This window comes from Cucumis melo, chromosome 4, assembly GCF_025177605.1.
Source record: "Cucumis melo cultivar AY chromosome 4, USDA_Cmelo_AY_1.0, whole genome shotgun sequence".
Taxonomy (NCBI): Eukaryota; Viridiplantae; Streptophyta; class Magnoliopsida; order Cucurbitales; family Cucurbitaceae; genus Cucumis; species Cucumis melo.
In genome coordinates, this window is record NC_066860.1 from 4,344,346 (window position 1) to 4,367,028 (window position 22,683).

At 32.2% G+C, this 22,683-nt stretch overlaps 1 protein-coding gene and 1 pseudogene across 1 annotated transcript; one reads left to right on the forward strand and one right to left on the reverse strand.

Moving 5' to 3' along the window:
* Positions 1–4,804: 4,804 nt before the first annotated feature.
* Positions 4,805–8,259, forward strand: LOC107990304 (uncharacterized; annotated as a pseudogene).
* A 10,950-nt stretch (positions 8,260–19,209) lies between these two features.
* On the reverse strand, positions 19,210–21,115 carry LOC103504026 (dehydration-responsive element-binding protein 2D). Its single transcript, XM_051083709.1, has 2 exons — positions 20,765–21,115; positions 19,210–19,634 (listed from the first exon to the last, which is right to left on the reverse strand). Exons 1-2 carry the CDS (start codon positions 21,078–21,080, stop codon positions 19,498–19,500), a joined length of 453 nt encoding a protein of 150 aa, XP_050939666.1. The 5' UTR covers positions 21,081–21,115; the 3' UTR covers positions 19,210–19,497.
* Positions 21,116–22,683: the final 1,568 nt, after the last annotated feature.

The following is a 22,683-nucleotide window of genomic DNA, read 5'->3' on the forward strand; positions in this document are numbered from 1 at the left end:
TCTATCCCTAGTTTAGAGGCCTACTTCTTATACTTTCAGTCTTAAGAGACCCATCTCTCATCATTTAAGTAAAATTGGGTTGGGCTTGGTCCACATTTCCTAGAGAGTATTTGTTAGGGCTAACAAGAAACAATAGTAGATTAGGGAGTTTTATTTTGAAAAATGGTAGAAAAAAAAAAAGAAAAGAAAACGTACATAAATATAACAAAACTGTAAACTATTTAGGGCCAGTGTAACAAAGCTAAAAAAGTTAGCCATTTTTTTAATATTCCAGGTTTGCCCTTCCATCTTTCTTTTCATACTCGCGCGATTCGTCTTCCCCGTGTTCCCCTGCGATTTCATCTTTCTTCTTTTCTCTTTTTCTTTTCTGCGATTTCTTTCCATCATCTTTCTTATTTTTCAATATTTTATTTATGTCGTTTAATCTTTCCATTATTTTTCTTCTTTTCCCCTTTGTTTTTTTTCGCTTCGATTTCTTTCCATCATCTTTCTACTTTTCCTCTTCTTTTTTCGTTGTGATTTCTTTCCATAGTCTCTCTTCTTTTTTTTCTTTTTATGCATTTACATTTAGGTAACCAAATCTAAACGACTGTGTATAAGACTGTATACAACAAAATAGCAAAATCTAAAAGATCGTGTATAAAGAATCTAAAAAAATCATTTAGATTAGAGTAGCCAAATGTAAACGATCGTGTAAAAAAAAAATAAAAGATTGTGTATAAAGAATCTTGAAAAAAAATCATTTAGATTGGAGTAACCAAATGTAAACGATCGTTTAAAAAAAGTAAACAATAATAAAAGATCGTGTATAAAAAATTTTGAAAAAAATCTTGAACAAAAAATCATTTGGATTAGAGTAACCAAATATAAACGATCGAGTAAAAAAAGTAAACGATCGTGTAAATAAATCTAAACGATTGTGTAAATAAATCTAAACGATCGTGTACCAAAAGAATTTAAAAAATCGTGTAGAAAATTTAAAAAAAATCATTTAGATTTGGGTCTCCACATCTAAGCGATTGTGTAATAAAATAAAACGACGGAATTGAAAAGATAAATTGTAGTCATATCTAAACGATCGCGTATAAAATGTAGCCATATCTAAACGATCGCATATAAATTGTAGCCATATCTAAACGATCGCGTATATATTGAACCATATCTAAACGATCGCAAATATATTACGTGCGCGTTATTGACGGCGTGGTTAACGGCGCATTTTTGGTATTTTACACGGTGGGCCTTTGGACTCTTTCCGTTTTTTGAATTGTTCTATAGACTATAAATATTTTGCCGCTTTTTATATTTTTGAAAAGACCCCAAAAAAAATTAGAATTAGATGAATGGGAAAATCATTTGTTGAATTATTAGTTACAAATTTTCAATGTGCTAAAGTAACCTTTAACAAATACCTAAAAAAATTAAAATCTTAACAACTTAAATCACTTTTCCAAAAATTAAAATCTTAACAATTTAAGGATCCGTTTAGATTGCCTACGAAAAAAATATTTTTCTAAGAATATATTTTTTAAAAAACATTTTTTTTTTTGTAAAATGAGTTTAACATTTAAACATTTACATGTTTGGTTTGAACTCTTTATAAATGTTTATATGAAAAATTGTGTTTAGTTTGTCTTATACTAACAATGTTTATACTTATGTCAAATTAAAATAAAAGACTATTAAACATTATGAATTAATTTCATAAAAAAATACACACATTTTGAATCTTTTTTTCACAAATATAGTTTAAAATTAATCGCACATTATCTTTAAATTATTAATTTTTTAGTTATTTGAAACTAAACATTAATTTCATTTTTCTTTGTTTTTATGTTTTTTCTTTACAATTCAATTTTAAAAGCACAAATATTTTGAAATGTAAATAAATACATAACCATAAAGAAAAATAATTGATTTCTAACAACAAAATATTCATAAGATAAATAATTTTTCTTATACAATATAATAGCAACTAGACAAGAAGATGTGCAATTCGATCACGTTTTTCATTCATCTTCATTTCACGAACCGAATGATCATGTTCTTCTTGACGTTCTCATGATTTCTTTCACAGGTGTTAAAAGTGAAGTAGATTTGGCTAAGAGAGGAACATTTGCAAATCCCTATATTTAAATGTATACGATCACACATTAAAAAATATTCAAAGTATTTAAAAAAAACAAAAAGAATGACGAAGTGAAAATTAGATAGTAAAAAAAATAAAATAAAAAATAGAGGAAGAAAAATAGATATTTGGGAGAGACTTCTCATCAAACACCATATAAACATTTATTCTAAAATTTAATCGACTGTGTTTTTCTCTAAAATGATTTATTTCATAATCTCATTTTTCTAAAAATTATTTTAATCCAATGTCAAACACCTCAATTTATCTTAAAATGAATTATTTTAAAAATTAAACACATTAAAAACCAATCCAAACAGACCCTAAATCACATTATCTACAAAAGAAAAAATAAAATAAAATAAAATACATAATAATAAAAAATCACAGCTCGATTGCAAAACTGAACATATTGAGATTTGTTTTTTTTTTTCACAAATTTAAAAAATCAAATAGGGCTAAAGAAAATACATTATGTCTTCACACAGTTACGGGAAGAAAAATATAAACACACGTACATAGCATATAATATGTGGGTCTCTTCAAAAATATTAACAATTCCAAAAACGGAAAAAACCCATAGGCCCACCGTGTAAAATACCAAAAATATCCCGTCAACCACGCCGTCAATAACACGTGCGTAATATATTTGCAATTGTTTAGATATGGCTACAATTTTACGTGATTGTTTAAATATGGTTCAATATATACACGATCGTTTAGACATGGTTCAATATATACGCGATCGTTTAGATATGGCTATAATTTATACGTGATCGTTTAGATATGGCTACAAGACAATCGTTTAGATATGGTTATAATTTATACACGATCATTTAGATATGACTACAACGTGATCGTTTAGATATAACTACAATTTATACGTGATCGTTTAAATATGGCTACAATTTATATGCGATCGTTTACATATGGCTACAATTTATACGCAATCGTTTAGATATGGCTAGAATTTATCTTTTTAATTCCATCGTTTAATTTTGTTACACGATCGTTTAGATTTGGGGTGATTTTTTTAAAAAAAATTGGTACACAGTTTTTTTAATTCTTTTGGTACAAGGTCATTTAGATTTCTTTACACGATCGTTTAGATTTATTTACACGATCGTTTACTTTTTTTACACGATGGTTTACATTTGGCTACTCCAATCCAAATGATTTTTTTAAAAAATTTTTATACACGATATTTTTTTTACACGATCGTTTACTTTTATAAACGATCGTTTACATTTGGCTACTCAAATCTAAATGATTTTTTTTTCAAGATTCTTTATACACAATCTTTTATTTTTTTACACGATCGTTTATAATTTGCTACTTCATTCTAAATGATTTTTTATTCTTTATACACAATCTTTTAGATTTTTCTATTTTGTTGTACACAGTCGTTTAGATTTGGTTACCTAAATGTAAACGCGTAAAAAAAAGATGATGGAAAGAAATCGCAATGAAAAGAAGAAGAGGAATAGTAGAAATACGATGAAAAGAAAGCGAAGGGAAAAAAACGAAGAGAAAAAGAAGAAAAACGATGGAAAGATTAAACGACATAAATAAAGAATTGAAAAATAAGAAAGATGATGGAAAGAATTCTCAGAAAATAAAAAGAGAAAAGAAGAAAGACGAAATCGCAGGAAAGACGGGGAAGACGAAATAACCGAAGGAAGACGAATAGCGAGAAAAAAAAAAGAAAGATGGAAGGGTAAACCTGAAATATTTAAAAAATGGCTAAATTGATGGGCTTTGTTACACGGGGAAAAACAGAGAAAAAAGAGAGAAAGAGAGATTTCTTTATTACCAGAAGGAGAGATCAGTTAAAAATATCGTGTTTAATTTTTTTATAGGGTTAGGGTATTTTAATTTTGTTAAGTTTAGACCAATTGAGTCTATTTCTCATTAGCCTCTGTTTTGTATTCTAATTTTATTGGGTTAAACCAATTGGATATTGTTGCATCAAATTTTGCCTAGGCTGTGTTTAATTTTTTTTAGGTTTAGGGTGTTTTAATTTTGTTAGGTTTAGACGTCTATTTCTCATTAGCCTCTGTTTTGTATTCTAATTTTGTTGGGTTAAACCAATTGGATATTATTGCATCAAATTTTGCCTAGACCGTACTGTGTTTAATTTTTTTTTTTAAATTATGGCTCTTTAGGTTAAACCAATTGAATACCAATAGAATAGTGTTACATCAAATTTGCCACTGTGTTTAATTTTGTTAGGAATACTATCACATCATCTGCTTTAATTTTGTTAGGTTTAGGTTATTTGAAAATTGTTACATCAAATTACCTATGCTTTAAATTTGATTTAAAGTAAGCCATTTGATTAAAATTTGTTAAATGTATGGTTTAATTTGGTTGTTTTTATTGTTTATTAAGTATGTTTGATATTGATTGATTAGATTGGTTGAATGGCACATTTTCACATTTTGTTATTTAATGAAATTTCCACATTTTCATTTCATTCATTCTAATTTTTTCTTCTCTTTGCTTTCTTTCCTGCATTTGCAAATTAAACACAAAAGTCTAAACCCTTTCATAGACAATATTCATAAGAATGAAGATGTTAGTAATTTCAGTTCTACCCTTGATGCTTTAATATACACTATGGAATCTGACAAGGAAAGTGACGATGAAGATGATGTGGGAATATCCTCAGAATTGTTAAGAATGGTAGAAGAAGAAGATGAGGTTCTTGGTCCTCACCAAAAACTAGTTGAAGCAATCAATTTGGGTTCTCAAGAGGAGTCAAAAGAGGTAAAAATTGGCACATCATTGACCAGTGAATCACGGAAAAAAAAAAACTAATCAATTTGTTATGTGAGTATTCAGATATTTTTGCTTGGAGTTATCAGGATATGCCGGGATTAAGTACGGATATTGTAGTACACCGAGTTCCTTTAAAACCAGAATGCAATCCAGTGAGACAAAAGTTATGTAAAACGAAACCCAATGTACTGATTAAAATAAAGGAGGAAGTACAAAAGCAAATTAAAGCAGGATTCCTCACAGTCTCCAAATATCCTGAATGGGTGGCAAACATTGTTCCAGTGCCCAAAAAAGACGAAAAAGTGAGAATGTGTGTGGATTATAGAGATTTAAATCGAGTCAGTCCAAAAGATAACTTCCATTTACCTCACATCGACATGTTGGTGGATAACACCGCAGGATACTCAACTTTCTCCTTCATGGATGATTTTTCAGGATATAATCAGATCAAAATGGCTGAAGAAGATAGAGAAAAAACAACATTCATTACCCTTTGGGGAACATTCTGCTACAAAGTAATGCCTTTTGGTTTGAAAAATGCTGGGGCAATGTATCAGCGAGCAATGGTTACACTTTTTCATGATATGATGCATAAAGAAATAGAGGTGTATGTTGATGATATGATCGCAAAATCCAAGGCAGATGAAGATCATACACCACACTCCAAAAATTATTTGATCGGTTGAGAAAATATCAATTGAAATTAAATCCATCCAAATGCACATTTGGGGCAACTTCGGGAAAGCTATTGGGATTCATCGTCAGCGAAGAAGGGATCAAAGTGGACCCAGATAAAGTAAGGGCTATCATGGAAATGCCATCCCCTAAAACAGAAAAAGAAATTTAAGGTTTTCCGGGAAGATTGAACTACATATCCATATTTATCTCACATTTAACACTAACATGCGAACCAATCTTCAAGCTCTTACGTAAATACAACTTAGGAAAATGAAATGAGGATTGTGAAGAAGCTTTCAACAAAATTAAGCAGTATTTGTAGAGCCCACCAGTACTGATATCTCCAGCTCCAGGGCGACCGTTAATCTTGTATTTAACAGTATTAGAAAGTTCCATGAGTGGTGTTCTAGGACAAAATGATTTATCAGGGAAGAAGGAGCATGCCATTTATTATTTGAGCAAAAATTTTACCGATTATGAATCTAGATACTCAATGTTAGAGCGAACTTGTTGTGCTTTGGTATGGACCGCTCATCGTTTGAGGCAATATATGTTATACCACACGACATGTCTTATTTCAAAAATGAATCCAATAAAATACATTTTTGAGAAACCGTCATTATCTGGAAGGATTGCAAAATGGCAAGTTTTGTTGTCAAAGTAAGATATTGTTAATGTTACTAAAAAAGCAATAAAGGGAAGCGCAGTTGCTGATCATTTAGTTGCTCAACCAGTAGCAGATTACGAACCTATGAGGATTGATTTTCCAGATGAAAACATATTTCTAGTTGAAAAGAATGCTAGAGATCATGAGACATGGACTATGCTTTTCGATGGTGCCTCAAATGAGTTAGGACATGGGATTGGAGTTGTGCTAATTTCTCCGAAGGAAAGGTTTTCCCTTTAACGGCCAAGTTATGTTTTGAATGCACTCACAACATTGCTGAATATGAAGCTTGCATTTTGGGACTTCAAGTAGCATGCGATATGAGTATTAAAAAGTTGAAAGTTTTGGGTGACTCGATGTTAGTGATACATCAAGTCAAGGAAGAATGGGAAACAAGAGATGCTAAATTGGTACCTTACAGCCAATACGTTACAAAATTGTCTCAAAATTTTGAGAAGATTTCATTTGACCATGTTCCTAGGGAAGACAATCAAATGGCGGATGCATTAGCCACTCTGGCAGTGATGTTTGATCTTAATCTTGAATTTGAGCTTCATCCAATCCAAATTACAAAGCGAGATGTGCCAGCATATTGCATGAATGATGGAAATGATAACAGGCCATGGTATTTTGACATTAAGCAATACATAAAGTGTAGAGAATATCCATATGAAGCTTCAGAGAATGACAAACGCACAATAAGGAGATTGGCCATGAACTTTTTCTTAAGTGGTGAAGTTCTTTATAAAAGAAACCACGATATGGTGCTCCTTCGGTGTGTTGATGAAGAGGAAGCAAAACAAATTATGACAGACATTCATGAAGGAATATGTGGAACACATGCTAATGGACATATGATGGCTAGACAAATACATAGATCTGGTTATTATTGGACAACGATGGAATCAGATTGCATAAAATATGCAAGGGAATGTAAAAAGTGTCAAATTTATATGGATAAGATCTATGTAGCAGCATCTCTATTGCATATCTTGTCAGCACCATGGCCATTTTCTTTATGGGGAATGAATGTTATTGGACCCATTGATCCTAAAGCCTTAATTGGCCATCATTTTATTCTTGTGGTTATGGTCTCCGAGAGGATAGAGGCTGCATCTTATTGCAATGTTACAAGGGGAGTAGTGCTCAAGTTTATCAAGAAAGAGCTTATATGTCGTTATGGTCTCCCAGAGGGTATTATTACGGATAATGCCAAGAACCTTATTGATTACTTCACTAAATGGATAGAGGCTGCATCTTATTGCAATGTTACAAGGGGAGTAGTGCTCAAGTTTATCAAGAAATAGCTTATATGTCGTTATGGTCTCCCAGAGGGTATTATTACAGATAATGTCAAGAACCTTAATAACAAAATGATGGACGAACTTTGTGAGCAGTTCAAGATCAATCACAAAAATTCGACTCTATATCGCCCAAAGATGAATGGGGCAGTTGAGGCAGCTAACAAAAATATTAAAAGAATCATTGAGAAAATGACAATAACACACAAAGATTGGCATGAAATGTTACCATTTGCACTGCATGGATATTGCACGTCAGTTCGTACTTCAACAGGGGCAACACCATTTTCTTTATTTTATGGTATGGAAGCTGTTTTACCTTTAGAAGTTGAGATACCTTCATTGAGAGTTCTCATGGAAGCTAAGTTAGATGAAGCTAAATGGATACGAGGTCGTTATGAGCAGTTGAATTTCGTTGAAGAAAAACAGTTGGCAACATTAAATCATAGGCAACTTTACCAAAGAAGACTAATGCGAGCATACAATAAGAAAGTGCATCCTCGAAGCTTTCGAGAGGGAGATTTGGTATTAAAAAGAATACTTCCGTTTCAAAAGGATCATCGAGGAAAATGGACTCCTAATTATGAAGGTCCATTTGTAGTGAAAACGCTTTTTGAGGAGGAGCTCTACTTTTGACTAATATGGATGGCGTTGAGTTAAAAAATCTTGTGAATTCAGATTATGTTCGAAGATATTATGCATAAGGCCTTTTCTTAGAGGGTTTCGTAATGTTGAAAGAAGTCAAGGGTATTTCTAGGAAACTTACATTTAGTTCTTAGAATGTTATTTCCAGATGTGTAAATTTTCTTTCACCCCTCTCTTCGTACTCCTATTCCAAGCATTGTTGTCACATTTTTTTTTCAAATTTCTTATTATATTTTTTGAACATATGTTTATTTGCCAATCTTTTCTTTTATCCTTTCTAAAAGACAGTAAACATTCATGATTCATTAGTCCATTATTCTACATTTTTTTAATTAGCAAGAATCCAGTACAACTTATTGTATTTGCAAACCAAGTAAAAGCTATGATTTTTCTTTTGATAAGATTTAAGGAAATATAGGTGTCTACAAGTCCAGACAAATTTTGCTATGATGAGAGTTATCGTAATTGGAAGTCTACATCGTAAAGGGATTCACGTTTTGTGATGTCCAAGGACTAAACAATATTGGATCTTTACAACATAGTGCAGTCATTCGCAGTTTTGATTCAAAGAGTGGCGAATTTGACAACTTAAAAAGCTTTCATGATATATGTGTTTTATTCTATCTGATGGCCATACTGATCAATTGTTAATAGGATTGATGAATGGAGCAATGAGCTATTTATTTCTTTGAAAATGACAATATTTTATTTTCAAATTAAATCTTTACCAAGTCCACAGCAGGACGAGTCCATTTTTTATCAAACCTAGTCCTAGAGCTAAGGTTGATGTCTTTTCGAATTTGGTTAAATCGAGCTCAGATCTGAAGCTGAGGCCAAAGCTTGTCTATCAGTTCCTTTATTTATCAAACCTAGTCCTAGAGCTAAGGTTGATGTCTTTTCGAATTTGGTTAAATCGAGCCCAGATCTGAAGCTGAGGTCGAAGCCTGTCTATCAGGTCCTTTATTTATCAAACCTAGTCCTAAAGCTAAGGTTTATGTCTTTTCGAATTTGGTTAAATCGAGCCCAGATCTAAAGCTGAGGCCAAAGCCTGTCTATCAGCTCCTTTATTTACAAAACCTAGTCCTAGAGCTAAGATTGGTGTCTTTTTTAATTTGGTTAAATCGAGCCCAGATCTGAAGCTGAGGCCGAAGCCTGTCTATTAGGTCCTTTATTTATCAAACCTAGTCCTAGAGCTAAGGTTGATGTCTTTTTGAATTTGGTTAAATCGAGCCCAGATCTGAAGCTGAGGCCGAAGCCTGTTTATTAGGTCCTTTATTTATGAAACATAGTTCTAGAGCTAAGGTTGATGTCTTTTCGAATTTGGTTAAATCGAGCCCAGATCTGAAGCTGAGACCGAAGCTTGTCTATCAGGTCCTTTATTTATCAAACCTAGTCATAGAGCTAAGGTTGATGTCTTTTTAAATTTGGTTAAATCGAGCCCAGATCTGAAGCTGAGGCCGAAGCCTGTCTATCAGGTCCTTTATTTATCAAACCTAGTCCTAGAGCTAAGGTTGATGTCTTTTTCGAATTTGGTTAAATCGAGCCCAGATCTGAAGCTGAGGCCGAAGCCTGTCTATCAGGTCCTTTATTTATCAAACCTAGTCCTAGAGCTAAGGTTGATGTCTTTTTAGATTTGGTTAAATCGAGCCCAGATCTGAAGCTGAGGCCGAAACCTGTCTATCAGGTCCTTTATTTATCAAACCTAGTCCTAGAGCTAAGGTTGATGTCTTTTTGAATTTGGTTAAATCGAGCCCAGATCTGAAGCTGAGGCCGAAGCCTGTCTATCAGTTCCTTTATTTATCAAACCTGGCCCTAGAGTTAGGGTTGATAATCTTTTTAGTTCCCTCTCTAAAAAATAAATTTTTGCCCAAATACTTTATCTATTTCTTTTGTCCACCTTTAAATATTTTCAGGATGGACAAAGAGGGAAACTGTAGATACCATATTTTGACCATTTATTTTTTATATTTACTTTACTTTATTTTATTACTTTATTTTAATTATTTATTTTTATTAAATTAAGTTTATTTGAATTTGAATTTATTTTTCTAAAAAAAAAGAAAAGAAAAGAAAACGGTAATTAAATTTCATATCTTTTCCCTGTTTTCTCTCAACCACTTCCAGTCCTACAATTTTCCCCCTCCCTCTCCACGATTCTTCCCACGATTCTTCCCACTTTTCCACTATCACAAACACGATCTTCATGACCTGGCAATCTTAAAAAAAAGCTACCATCTCAGTGCCCTATAAAAAACAGAGAAAAAAGAGAGAGAAAGAGAGATTTCTTTATTACCAGAAGGAGAGATCAGTTAAAAAGGAAAAAGTAAACAAAAAAACTATTCAGCCAAGGTAAGTTTTTTTTGTTATTGTTCTTCCATTCTTCAAATTTAATTTGTTTTTAATTCATTAAATTGATTTTGTTCTTCATCAAATTTTATCTAGATCGTGTTTAATTTTTTTTTTTTAGGGTTAAGGTATTTTAATTTTGTTAAGTTTAGACCAATTGAGTCTATTTCTCATTAGCCTCTGTTTTGTATTCTAATTTTATTGGATTAAACCAATTGGATATTGTTGCATCAAATTTTATCGAGGTTGTTTTAATTGTTTTTTAGGTTTAGGATGTTTTAATTTTGTTAGGTTTAGACCAATTGAGTCTATTGCTCATTAGCATCTGTTTTGTATTCTAATTTTGTTGAGTTAAACCAATTGGATATTATTGCATCAAATTTTGCCTAGACCGTACTGTGTTTAATTTTTTTTTTAAATTATGGCTCTTTAGGTTAAACCAATTAAATAACAATAGAATAGTGTTACATCAAATTTGCCACTGTGTTTAATTTTGTTAGGAATACTATCTCGTGTGCTTTAATTTTGTTAGGTTTAGGTCATTTAAAAATTGTTAAATCAAATTACCTATGCTTTAAATTTGATTTAAAGTAAGCCATTTGATTAAAATTTGTTAAATGTATGGTTTAATTTGGTTGTTTTTATTGTTTATTATGTATGTTTGATATTGATTGATTAGATTGGTTGAATGGCAGAGTACTTATTTCAGCACTGTATATTATTTACTTTCCAAATATTATTTCTCAAACATTATATATTTCTAATGTAGTATATTATTTCCAATATTTTATTTTTGAATATGTAGATATTATCTTTAACTTGTATTATTTGGCAACATATATTGTTGGTTGTATTATTTATCATATTTGTCAACTATTTTATACTGTATTATTTGTCATATTTTCCAACTATTTTATATTATATTATTTATGGGAAAGAGTAATGTTCATTTATGGATTTTATGGTTAAAATTCCATAAATACATGAAATTTCTCAATTTCTAAAAGTTAATAAAATTATTTTTAAACAAAGTACATCTAACAATTTTATATTTTAGAATGAGACTGAGTAGTGTTTTCTTTAGAATTCATTAATTCTTTAGATACATGAAATTTTCCATTAAAGGCCTATGATGGAGATCAAAATATCAAAGTTTGATATTTTAATATTCTTGAGGTAAATAAAAAAATCTTTTTAAATAAAAATTAAATTCTATTTTTCTAATGGCTCTCATGCCACCCATATAATCATCAATTCAGACTTAGTTTTTTTTAGTTATGAATTGATAACCATGGGACATTTAAAAAATATCAAACAAAAATTTTGTTTTGTGAACCTCGTTAATTTAGTTTAAAAGATAAATTTTGGTAATCATTTTTATGGGTGTTGTAGGGTGCTAATACCTTCCCTACACACAACTGACTCCCGAACCTTAAATCTGAATTTACGTAGACCAATTTTTTTTTTTTTTTTTGTGGTGACCAATCACACCTTAATATGATTGGTAGCGACTCCAAACCTTTTAAATATTAAAGATTAAATGATTGGGGTTGTCGGCCGGTCCACGTCGCGATCACGTCGCGACAACTTTTAAACTGAGTTACTTTAGTTAAAAGCTAAATTGATAAGTAAGAACAAATAGAAACAACGTAACTTTGATATCCTAGTTCAGTTAATATCATCAACTTTTGTAGAGCTTCTAAGGTTCACAAGAAGAAATTTTATTAAAATTTAAATAAGTATATTTTTGAAATAATGCTATATAGCAGTATATTAATCTAGATGATACTCTCCCTAGATTGATACTCTTCTAGTAATTGATATTTATTAAAACAATACTTCCCCTGATTTTGATATTTGAACCTATTGAAGATTATCAACTTCTCCTCTTTTTTACAATTGAACACTTCCAACTATTAAGGTTCTTTTAATCTCTTGTCTTCACATATCTCGAATCCATCTCGAAGAAATCATAGTCTTCATTAAAATATATGTTTATGAAGGTAAAGACTTACCTTCGATAAAGATCCTTCTATGGTTTTTTCTTGAATGTGTCTGATTCAATACTTAGAAGAAGAGTGAAAGTTCCTTTTTATAAATAGAGATTGATGAACTTGGAACGGGAATTGGAAAAGTAATCTTTAAAGATTTTTTAGTTAAAATCAATCCTTAAAGATTCTTGATCAAAGATCTTAAATAGACTTGTTGATTAAAAAATAAAAAATATCTTCTTTAAAAAAACTCTTCATATGAGAGAGAATGCCACAAACCGAAAGAACAAGTATCCCTAAAAACTTGAAATATATTTTAAAATAATTCATCTAAAAGAAACTAAATAAATTTTTTATAAAAGAGTAACACTCTGTTTAAAATAACTTAGCTATTAGTCATTCAATCGTACTAAAAGAATAAATATACTATATTTCAAAGAAATCAAAACAACAAATTTCAAACATGATCAACTACACATATACCTATCCAGAAAAAACCATATAACTTGTATTTGCAACAAAGTAGAAGATTTTGTATGCATTGCAATATTAAAGTAACCAAAACATTCTCGTCTAAAACCACCCAACACAATTTAATTCCTTAAGTTAGCTTACCATCACATTCCACCATACTTCATTAGATTAATAAGTAAGCTTTTAGTTTCATTCTAGTACCTATGTTTAAAACCATATAATTGCTTCCATGCTTGAGTCCAACAATGTTAAGGTAAATCGGAGTCCATGGCTCGAACTACACAACTACCTTATATTTGAACTTAAGTAGAAGATATATAGGCTGCAATCACATGATTGAATGGAAATCATGCTTAAGATAAAATCATTTGAACTACACAACTACCTTGTATTTGAACTAATGTGTCCTCTACTCCTACCTCTTCTTATACTCTACCGTGATGACTTCAAAAACAAGCTCAAAATCTTTCTGTGTGACTTCTTAAGCATCAAAATACAAAATTGGTGATTTTAATTCTATTTATATATTTTCCGAAACCCTTTATATGGCGGCTTCTTCATCGACTCTTTATTTTATTCTGTTATTTTCTAGAGTAAAAATAAATATTGCAATGGCAAATTGAAGACAAATTCATTTCACTTACATTCGAAGAAAAATACATTATTTAAAGTCTTAAAAATAACTACCCACTAACATCATGACCCTAAACTTTCTCCACTACCAACATGCCCTAGACTTTCTCCATGATTACAAATCATGAATAACTAATTCCTAAGAAATAGGAACAAACTTGGACTAAATTAACTTAACAAAAATAAACACACATGAGCATGTTTCAATCCTAAAGCACTTTCTTAACACTCCTCCTTGCTTTAGGAGTTGCAAACACCAAGTTTTGACCTTAGAAACTCGAACTTGCAAGTAGGCAACGGTTTAGTTAATATGTCTGCAACTTGATCTTCTGTTTTACAGTAGACAAGAATCACCTCTCCACTTTTCTGCACTTCCCTTAGAAAAAATAACTTGATGTTAAAATGTTTAGTCTTCTTATAAAACACAGGATTATGAGAAATAGCAATAGTAGCTTTGTTATCAACAAGAATCTCCGTGCTTTTCTTCTGCTCCAGATCAAGGTCAAGTAAAATTTTTCTCAGCCATAAAGCTTGATTGGCAGTAGCTGTTGCAGTAATAAATTCTGCTTCAGCAGTGGATTGAGCTACAATCTCTTGCTTTTTCGAGCTCCAAGAGAAAACACCAGAGCTAAGAGTAAAACAGTAGCCTAAAGTGCTTCTTATATCATCAATGGAACCTCCCCAATCACTATTAGAAAAACCAATCAGCTTGAACTTCTTGCCCCTAGTGAACTTAACACCAAAATCACTTGTGCCTTTGACATATCGAATCACTCTTTTTGCTGCCTTAAGATGTAATTCACTTGCACAATGCATGAAACAAGACAAAATACTCAAAACATTCAAAATATCAGGTCTTGTTGCTGTAAGATACATCAAGCAACCAATTAAACTCCTAAAATATCCTTCATCAACTTTGTCAGCACCATCTTCTTTGCACAACTTCTTTTTTTGATTCATTGGAGTGCTTACTGCCTTACACTCATCCATCTTAAACTTCTTTAGTATTTCCTTTGCATATTTTTTCTGGCAAATGAAAACTTCACTTTGCCCTTGCTTGATCTCTATGCCAAGGAAGTAGGACATGAGCCTGAGATCTGTCATTTCAAACATCTTCATTATCTCCCATTTGAAATTTTGAATATGATCTGCATTGTTTCCTGTAACCAGTAGGTCATCAACATACAGTGAAACAATAAGAATGCTAGTACCATTGTGCTTAACATATAAGATTGATGCTGATAGACTTTTCAAAAATCCCAAGCTTAGTAAATGTTCATCAATTTTGCTATACCAAGCTCTTGGAGCTTGTTTTAAACCATAAAGAGCCTTCTTGAGAAGATAGACTTTATTTCCTTCACCTTGCTTCTCACATCCTTCGGGCTGCTCAACATAAATTTCTTCTTGTAAGACACCATTCAAAAAGGCTGATTTGACATCCCACTGATACAATTTCCAGCCCTTTTGTGCAGCTATTGCAAATAGTAACCTGATTGTGTCCATTCTAGCAACAGGAGCAAAAGTATCAGAGTAATCAACACCAAAGATTTGAGCATACCCTTTAACCACAAGCCTGGCTTTGTGCTTGTTAATCGAGCCATCAGCATTAAGCTTGGTTCTAAACACCCATTTAACTCCAATTACCTTCCTATCTTGAGGTCTGTCAACAAGGTCCAAGTTTTGTTCTTCTCTATCATTGACAACTCCTCCTCCATTGCAGCTACCCACCTTTGATCTTTCTTTGCTTTTGCATAGTTTGCAGGTTCACACACAGCAACATTAAACCTTTCATAAATATCAGAAAGTAACCTTGTTCCTCTCACGAAAGCATCATCTACTATTTCATTCTGCCTGTCATCTTCCTCTTCAATGCTTGAATCAAAAAACTTGAATTTCATCTTTTCCAAGGTCTGACCTTTCTTCTCTGCATCATCAAAGTTCCACTCTTCATCTTCCACGAAGTGAACATCCCTGCTCACGACAATCTTTCCAGTTTTTGGCTGGAAAATTTTATAGGCTTTGTTGATAGAACTATAGCCTATAAAGACACCCGATGAAGCTCTCCTATCAAGTTTGTCACGCTTGCTCTGTGGAACATGAGTGAGACACAAACAACCAAATACTTTGAGAAATTTCAGTGATGGTTTGTACCCATACCATGCCTCAAATGGTGTCTTTTCCTTCACTGCTTTTGTGGGAAGCCTATTTTGAAGAAATATAGTTGTATTTGCTGCCTCTGCCCAAAACTTCTTTGGCAAACTCTTTTCATGCAGCATGCATCTTGTCATCTCCAGGATGTATCTATTTCTCCTCTCACTAACTCCATTTTGTTGAGGAGTGTAAGGAGCTGTAAGTTGATGTTTTATGCCTGAATCTTCACAAAACTTGTCAAATTCTGTCGAAACATACTCCTTCCCATTGTCAGACCTTACCATTTGAATTTTGCAACCACTTTCATTTTCAACTCTTGCCTTGAACTTCCAAAAGACACGAGCAACCTCTGATTTAAACTTCAAGAAAAAAATCCAGCACATTCTGGTGAAGTCATCAATAAAGGCAATATAATAGAGACTGCCTTTTAAAGAAGGTGTTCTCTGAGGACCTGCAACATCTGTGTGAATGAGCTGCAAGTTTTGAGTGGCTCTCCAAGATGACTTGGGAAATGACTTCCTATTTTGCTTTCCAAAATGACACGCTTTGCAGTTTGAGATTTCTTTACTAAGCTTGGGAAAATCAAGTGCCAACTCTGTTAGTTGCAGTAGCCCTTGATGATGATAGTGACCGACTCTTTTGTGCCAAAGTTGTGTTTCATCTTCTTTGAGAGCAAAAACAGATTGCTCCTCCTCTAAAGGATTGAGTGAAAACATTTTTCCTTTCATTTTTACTTTGAAAATATCTTGATTTGCTGCATCCTTAATCGAGCAGTATTCATTTTCAAAAGTAACTTTAAAACCTTTTTCAATAAGTTGACCCACACTCAACAGATTTTGGTTAATGTCAAGTACAAAAAGAACATCCTGTATGTTTTGTACCTTTACAACTTGCAATCGCAATAGTCCCCTTTCCTTTGACTGAGATGTAGTCTCCATTGCCAATTCTGACTTTGGTGATATTTGTTGGCTTCAGATCTTTAAACAACTCCTTGTCATGAGTTATATGGTTGGTACATCCACTGTCAATCAGCCAGCTTTCATTTGACTCACCACTCATGAAGCATGTTGCCACAAACAATTGATCCTCCTCCTCCTCCTGATCAGCAATTTTGGCCTCTACACCTTGTTGTTGATTATTTTTCCTGCAAATTACAGCTTCATGCCCCATTTGGTTACATTTGGTGCATTTGGCGTCTGGTCTCCTCCAGCATTTAAAAGGAGGATGACCCTGTTTATTGCAATGTGAACAAGGAGGATAGGATCCCTTCTTGACTCATGCTTTGTTGTAAGCTGAAGATTCTCTAGTAGAAATTTGATTCTTCTTGAAAAAATTCTTCTTCTTATTATTCCTAACGTTCTCATGATGCTTCGCTGGCAAGGCTCCTTCAACAGCACCTTCTTGCCTTATGGCTCTTCTTTGTTCCTGCGCTTGCAAAGCATTGAGTATCTCTGCAAGAGTGATTTGAGTCAAATCTTTGGTATTTTCTAAGGCAGAAATAGATGCCTCAAATTTTTCAGGCACTGATACAAGAATTTTTTCTACAATTCTTGAGTCCTTGAACTCAGAACCAAGTAGTCTGATTTGGTTTGCAATGTCCAATAACTTAACAGAATACTCTTTAATTGATTATGTTTCCTTCATCTTCTGCAACTCGAATTCTCGAATCAAGTTTAGCACACGCATTCCTTTGATTCTTTCATCTCCCTCATACTCTGACTTGAGATAATTCCATATCTCATATGTTGATCTCAGAGTCATAATTCTAGTGAAGATAGTAGATGAGACTGCAGCAAACAGACATGCCTTTGCCTTGGATTTCTTTGTCTTCTTCTCCTTTTGCGCTTTGATTTGTGCCATGGTAGGATTGTTTGGAAGAGCAGGAATTTCATAATCCTCTTCCACTGCTTCCCAAATATCCAAAGCTTCCATATAAGCTTCCATACGAACTGCCCAAACTTGGTAGTTGTCTCCATCAAATATCAATGGAGAAATTGAAGTGAAATTGGAACTTGTTATGGCGTCCATGACACAACAACTCACACTCACAGATCCCTTAAGAAGAGAGCTCTGATACCAATTGTTATTTTCTAGAGTAAAAATAAATATTGCAATGTCAAATTGAAGACAAATTCATTTCACTTACATTAAAAAAAATACAGTATTTAAAGTCTTAAAAATAACTACCCACTAACATCATGACCCTAAACTTTCTCCACTAACATCATAACTTTCTCCATGATTACAAATCATGAATAACAAATTCCTAAGAAATAGGAACAAACTTGGACTAAATTAACTTAACAAAAATAAACACACATGAGCATGTTTCAATCCTAAAGCACTTTCTTAACATATTCTTTTTAAGATCACCATTTTTCTTTGAATATTGGTTATTTTTTGTTGAAGCCAATTAGATATGAAAAGTTTAAAAAATAATAACAGATTTGCAATTAAAAATGTGAATCGAAAAAACAAAAAGATAAATACAAAATTGTACAAAGAAATTGAATAATAAAAGTTTATAGATTATTAAATTTGAAAGAAGAGATTAGATTACATAGTGTATTGAGATTCGGTAAACATTCTACGCTGGTTTACCATAATAATTCTTATAGTTTTTTACTTTTGCAGTTTCTATATTATCCAATTTCCCTTTAAAACAAGCCCTCAAGGGCACAAATGCCACAAATATTCCTAAACAAACTATCAATTCTTAGCTCTTTTAAGGTAGCTTGTCTTGTTGTCTACCAAGGCAAAAGTCCTACGTTATCATTGTTTTTTATTCTTTTTTCCTCCTCTCTCCAATTATTCAAAGCTAAAGCGATTAATTATATTATAATGTATAGGTTCTAACTTCAATACCCTTTACCTTTATTTTTGTTTCCTTTATTTTTGTTTTTCTCTGACCGATTCACCATACCCGGAACTTTATTAATGTTACATGATGAGAATGGTTAATCTTAATTAAATTAAATTAAACGTGCAGAGATTGCAAATAACTACATGTACTCGGTTATAAAAACCACATCTTACTTTTTAAAAACCCATAAAAAACCTAAAACCAATTATGTTGAACTAAAAGGTCATTCAATCCAACAATAAGAGCCCTACAATTCCGTATCCTTGTCAATGAACCAATTAGAAAATTTCAAACTGATCGAAAACTTTAAATCCAATAAAGTGGATCCAACAACCATTATGTATTTACTTACTAGACGAGCTACATGTACTCTGAAATAATAGAACACCATGCATAAAATAAGTTAACATCTACCAATATAATTAGCCTTCACTTTAAACTCTGTTTCATTTTACCATAATGAACTGATGGTAATTATATCGTTCGTTCGTACACATGTAGCCTTCAAATTATAACACCTTCTCCCTAGAAATTACAAACACAACGACAGCTCAACAAACCCACAAATATATAAACCTCAAACCGTGGGTGCCTATTTAATTAGCTTTCTATTATATCTCACAATATCTATTAAATTCTCTAATTTCTCTTAAAGAACGACCCAAATGAGCTTTTTTAGCTGGTTTAAGGAATAAAACTCCTCCGGATTTTCTCGTATAAGTAGTGGGGCTTCTCTTCTTTTTCTTCCTCTAAAACCTCTTCTTCCTCCATCAGAACCTCTTTTTCTTTTACTTCCTTTAAATTAGTCAACTTTTTAGTAGGTTCTGACTTTAAACCGCTCACTCCGTGACAATAGGTTCTGACTTCAAACCGCTCCGTGGGGGTTTATCAGGCTCCAAAGGAGGATAGGCTTTTTTCTGTATGCACTCTCGTCCTCCGGAAGAGAAAGCAGGAGAGACACCTTGTACGGGGCCTTCTACGTCCGAAGAAAATAAAAAGAGGACCAGAGAAAATTGCATATTAAAAAAAAAAAAAAGGAGAAAAAGAATAGTATATTAAAAGAAAAAGAATTATAAGGAAATTACTAAGAAGATCCTAATAATTTAAGGGAAAAGAAAAAAGAAAAAGGAAAACAATAACTCTAGGATCTTACGTTACATAACTCTCTGAACTGGCAATAACTTGTATAGGTCGTTAACATTTAATTGGGGTAACCTAAATAGAGTCGATAAATAAATATGGAGTGATCGATCGTTTTGACATTTGGTTGGTAGCCTAAGCATGAAATAATTATCTCAACGGAGCATTACGTAGGGAAAACAATCCCTCAATTTATGAACATATTATCAAAATCTTTTCAACCTACCACCAATTCTTGTTTGTTCATAGAAAAGATATAGTCTTCCATATACCTAATCAAATTATGACATCATTAAACTTCAAGAGTGGGAAAAAATGAAAAAAAAAATACGTATTTATTCATTATTTTTACATACATGCAACTTGATATATATATAAAGCTTTAATGAAAGAAAAAAATAATAATTATAATAATAAGAAGTAATAGAAAGCATCCCAATACCAAGTAATATGAAGATGGAGAAAGCTCCATAAAAACCTAGGAATAGGTATCTTTTTCTTCATTTTCCCTAAGTAGTATATACATTTATAATACACACCCACAATTATTTCCCCGTAATTTAATTATATATACATACACACATATAGCATATGTGTGTACATATATATTTTTATGTATATATATAAAAAGAAAACTATATATATATATATATATATATATATTTTTTTTTTTTTTACACGCTATAATTCTCTCTACGTATCTACAGAATGATATATGAAATTAAGATCACATGCACCACTGCAAAGTGTCCCAACTTCCAGCCCCATCGAAGAAAATCCCTTGATCATCTTCGATAATAGGAAAATCCAAAGACATCACAGCCTCTCTCCATATCGACTCATCAAAATTCACGTTCTCATTTTCCCAGAGCCCGCCAATTCGCTCTATCGGAGATGAGGACATCGTTGTTGTCGAAGAGGTTGGAGACGGAGAAGCAATAATATTATTATTAGAAGGAGACTGACCGCCGTGTTCCAATTGAGGTAATTCATGAGGAGTAGTAGTAGTTTGGGGGAGATTAAGCTTAGCTTCGGAGCCGTAGAGTTTGCGAGCAGCAGCGTCGTAAGCAAGAGCGGCTTCATGGGCAGTGTCGAAGGTGCCAAGCCAGAGACGAGCACCACGGTTGGGTTCGCGAATTTCGGCGACCCATTTGCCCCAAGTACGCTGGCGGACGCCTTTGAAAGTGCAAGAAGCGTTGTCTGGTCCGCCTTTGCCTCTCATGCAGCCCTTGCGGGAGCTGGCTTGAGCAACGTTGTTATTAGTTCTGGACTTTCTATCCATTGGGATGAATTTTTGGTTGATAATATTATGATTGTGGGCGGGAAATATAACAGATTATATATAGAAATATTTATAGATAATGGAAAAAGAGAGAGACGTGGCTAGAAGTGAAGGAAAGTCTATTAGTTGAGGGATGACGAATCGGTGGGATCGTGTCACCAAGTGGAATGTGTGGTGAGTTATGAAGCATACACTTGGCTTTTCTATTAGCTTAATTCTAATTCTTCTTTCCTTCTTTTATCCCTAAAAACGTGTGAATCACTAGATTTTAAATCAAACTCTTTTCTTGACTTTTGAATTTGAGTTATGTTCGTGTGTCTTTTTTTTTTTTCGTTCACACACACATATATATTTTTTGTATTTTTGGTCTTAATTGACCTATTTTTAAAAGGGTTTTTTTGATACTATTCAACAAATAATGTGTAGGGAGAGAAGAGCATTTTAAGTGTGTATCAGTGAATTCATTCTAGTTTGAAGTAAGTAAAAAGGGCTTGCTACGATGAACATAGTTTGATTGACCTTATAAAATTAGGTATGATCTTTGTTTGTTGAATTATTAGAGAAATTTTTTTTTGAGAAATTTTTTTTTGAATATACTATGCATGTTAGTGGATTGATAGATGCTCTCACATTAAGACTAACTAACATATGTAATGTTAGAGTGTTTCTGATTTTTGATTAGTTTATTGTCAGCTACTTAATATATGGTTAAAAAGATAATCCGTTTGAATATGTATATTTTTACCGATAATTAACCTAAGTAAAATAATAAATATGAACATAGTTCAACTCTAACACATATCGTGACAAGTGACAAAGATAAGTTTGTTTGTTGTCAAATGCTCATGTAGATTATTTTTAAGATCAATATATTCCTTTTGAATATACGTTGTTACAAAATCAACAATTAAGAAATATAAAAAGACGTATAGAGATTGATACATAGATATACGTAGTCCACTAAAAGTGTGTTAACTACCTACATAGTAGAAGGAGAACAATTGTATTAAAGAGAATTTTTCATAATACAAAACATATGGCGTTACTAGATCTTAAATAACTCATAAGTAAAAGTACAAGTGCTTAATTACAAAACTGAAGAGCTTTCTAACATATGTATTAATAGACTCATTGTTACATTATTAGATTAAGTAAAATAATCCATGTAAATATTATTTAACCAAACCTAAACTATTAAGCAATCTCTAATTCAAAAAAAAAAAAATAATAACTAAATAGATATTATATCAGCTTGAGAAACTGCACTCTTTCTTTTGATTTAGAAAACCGATATAACTACATATAATGAAATCTATTGTTTGCTTTCCGTAATGTAATTTAATCATGTAGGGTAATTGGTTAATATTTGTTTTAAACTATTAGCACATATTTGATGTTAAACATATTAATTAGTAGCAATATAGTTTAAACATTGGGCAATTAAATGTAAGTGAGGTGTTAGGCAAATATTTGGCTTTGGGTGTAGGTAATATCAATATATAATGGACTGTCCTTTTAGGTGTAAGTAATATGTAGTCAAAGAGTGAATACTAAAAAGACAAAAAACAAAACAGCGTGGCATCCATGTGGGGCCCATAATGAT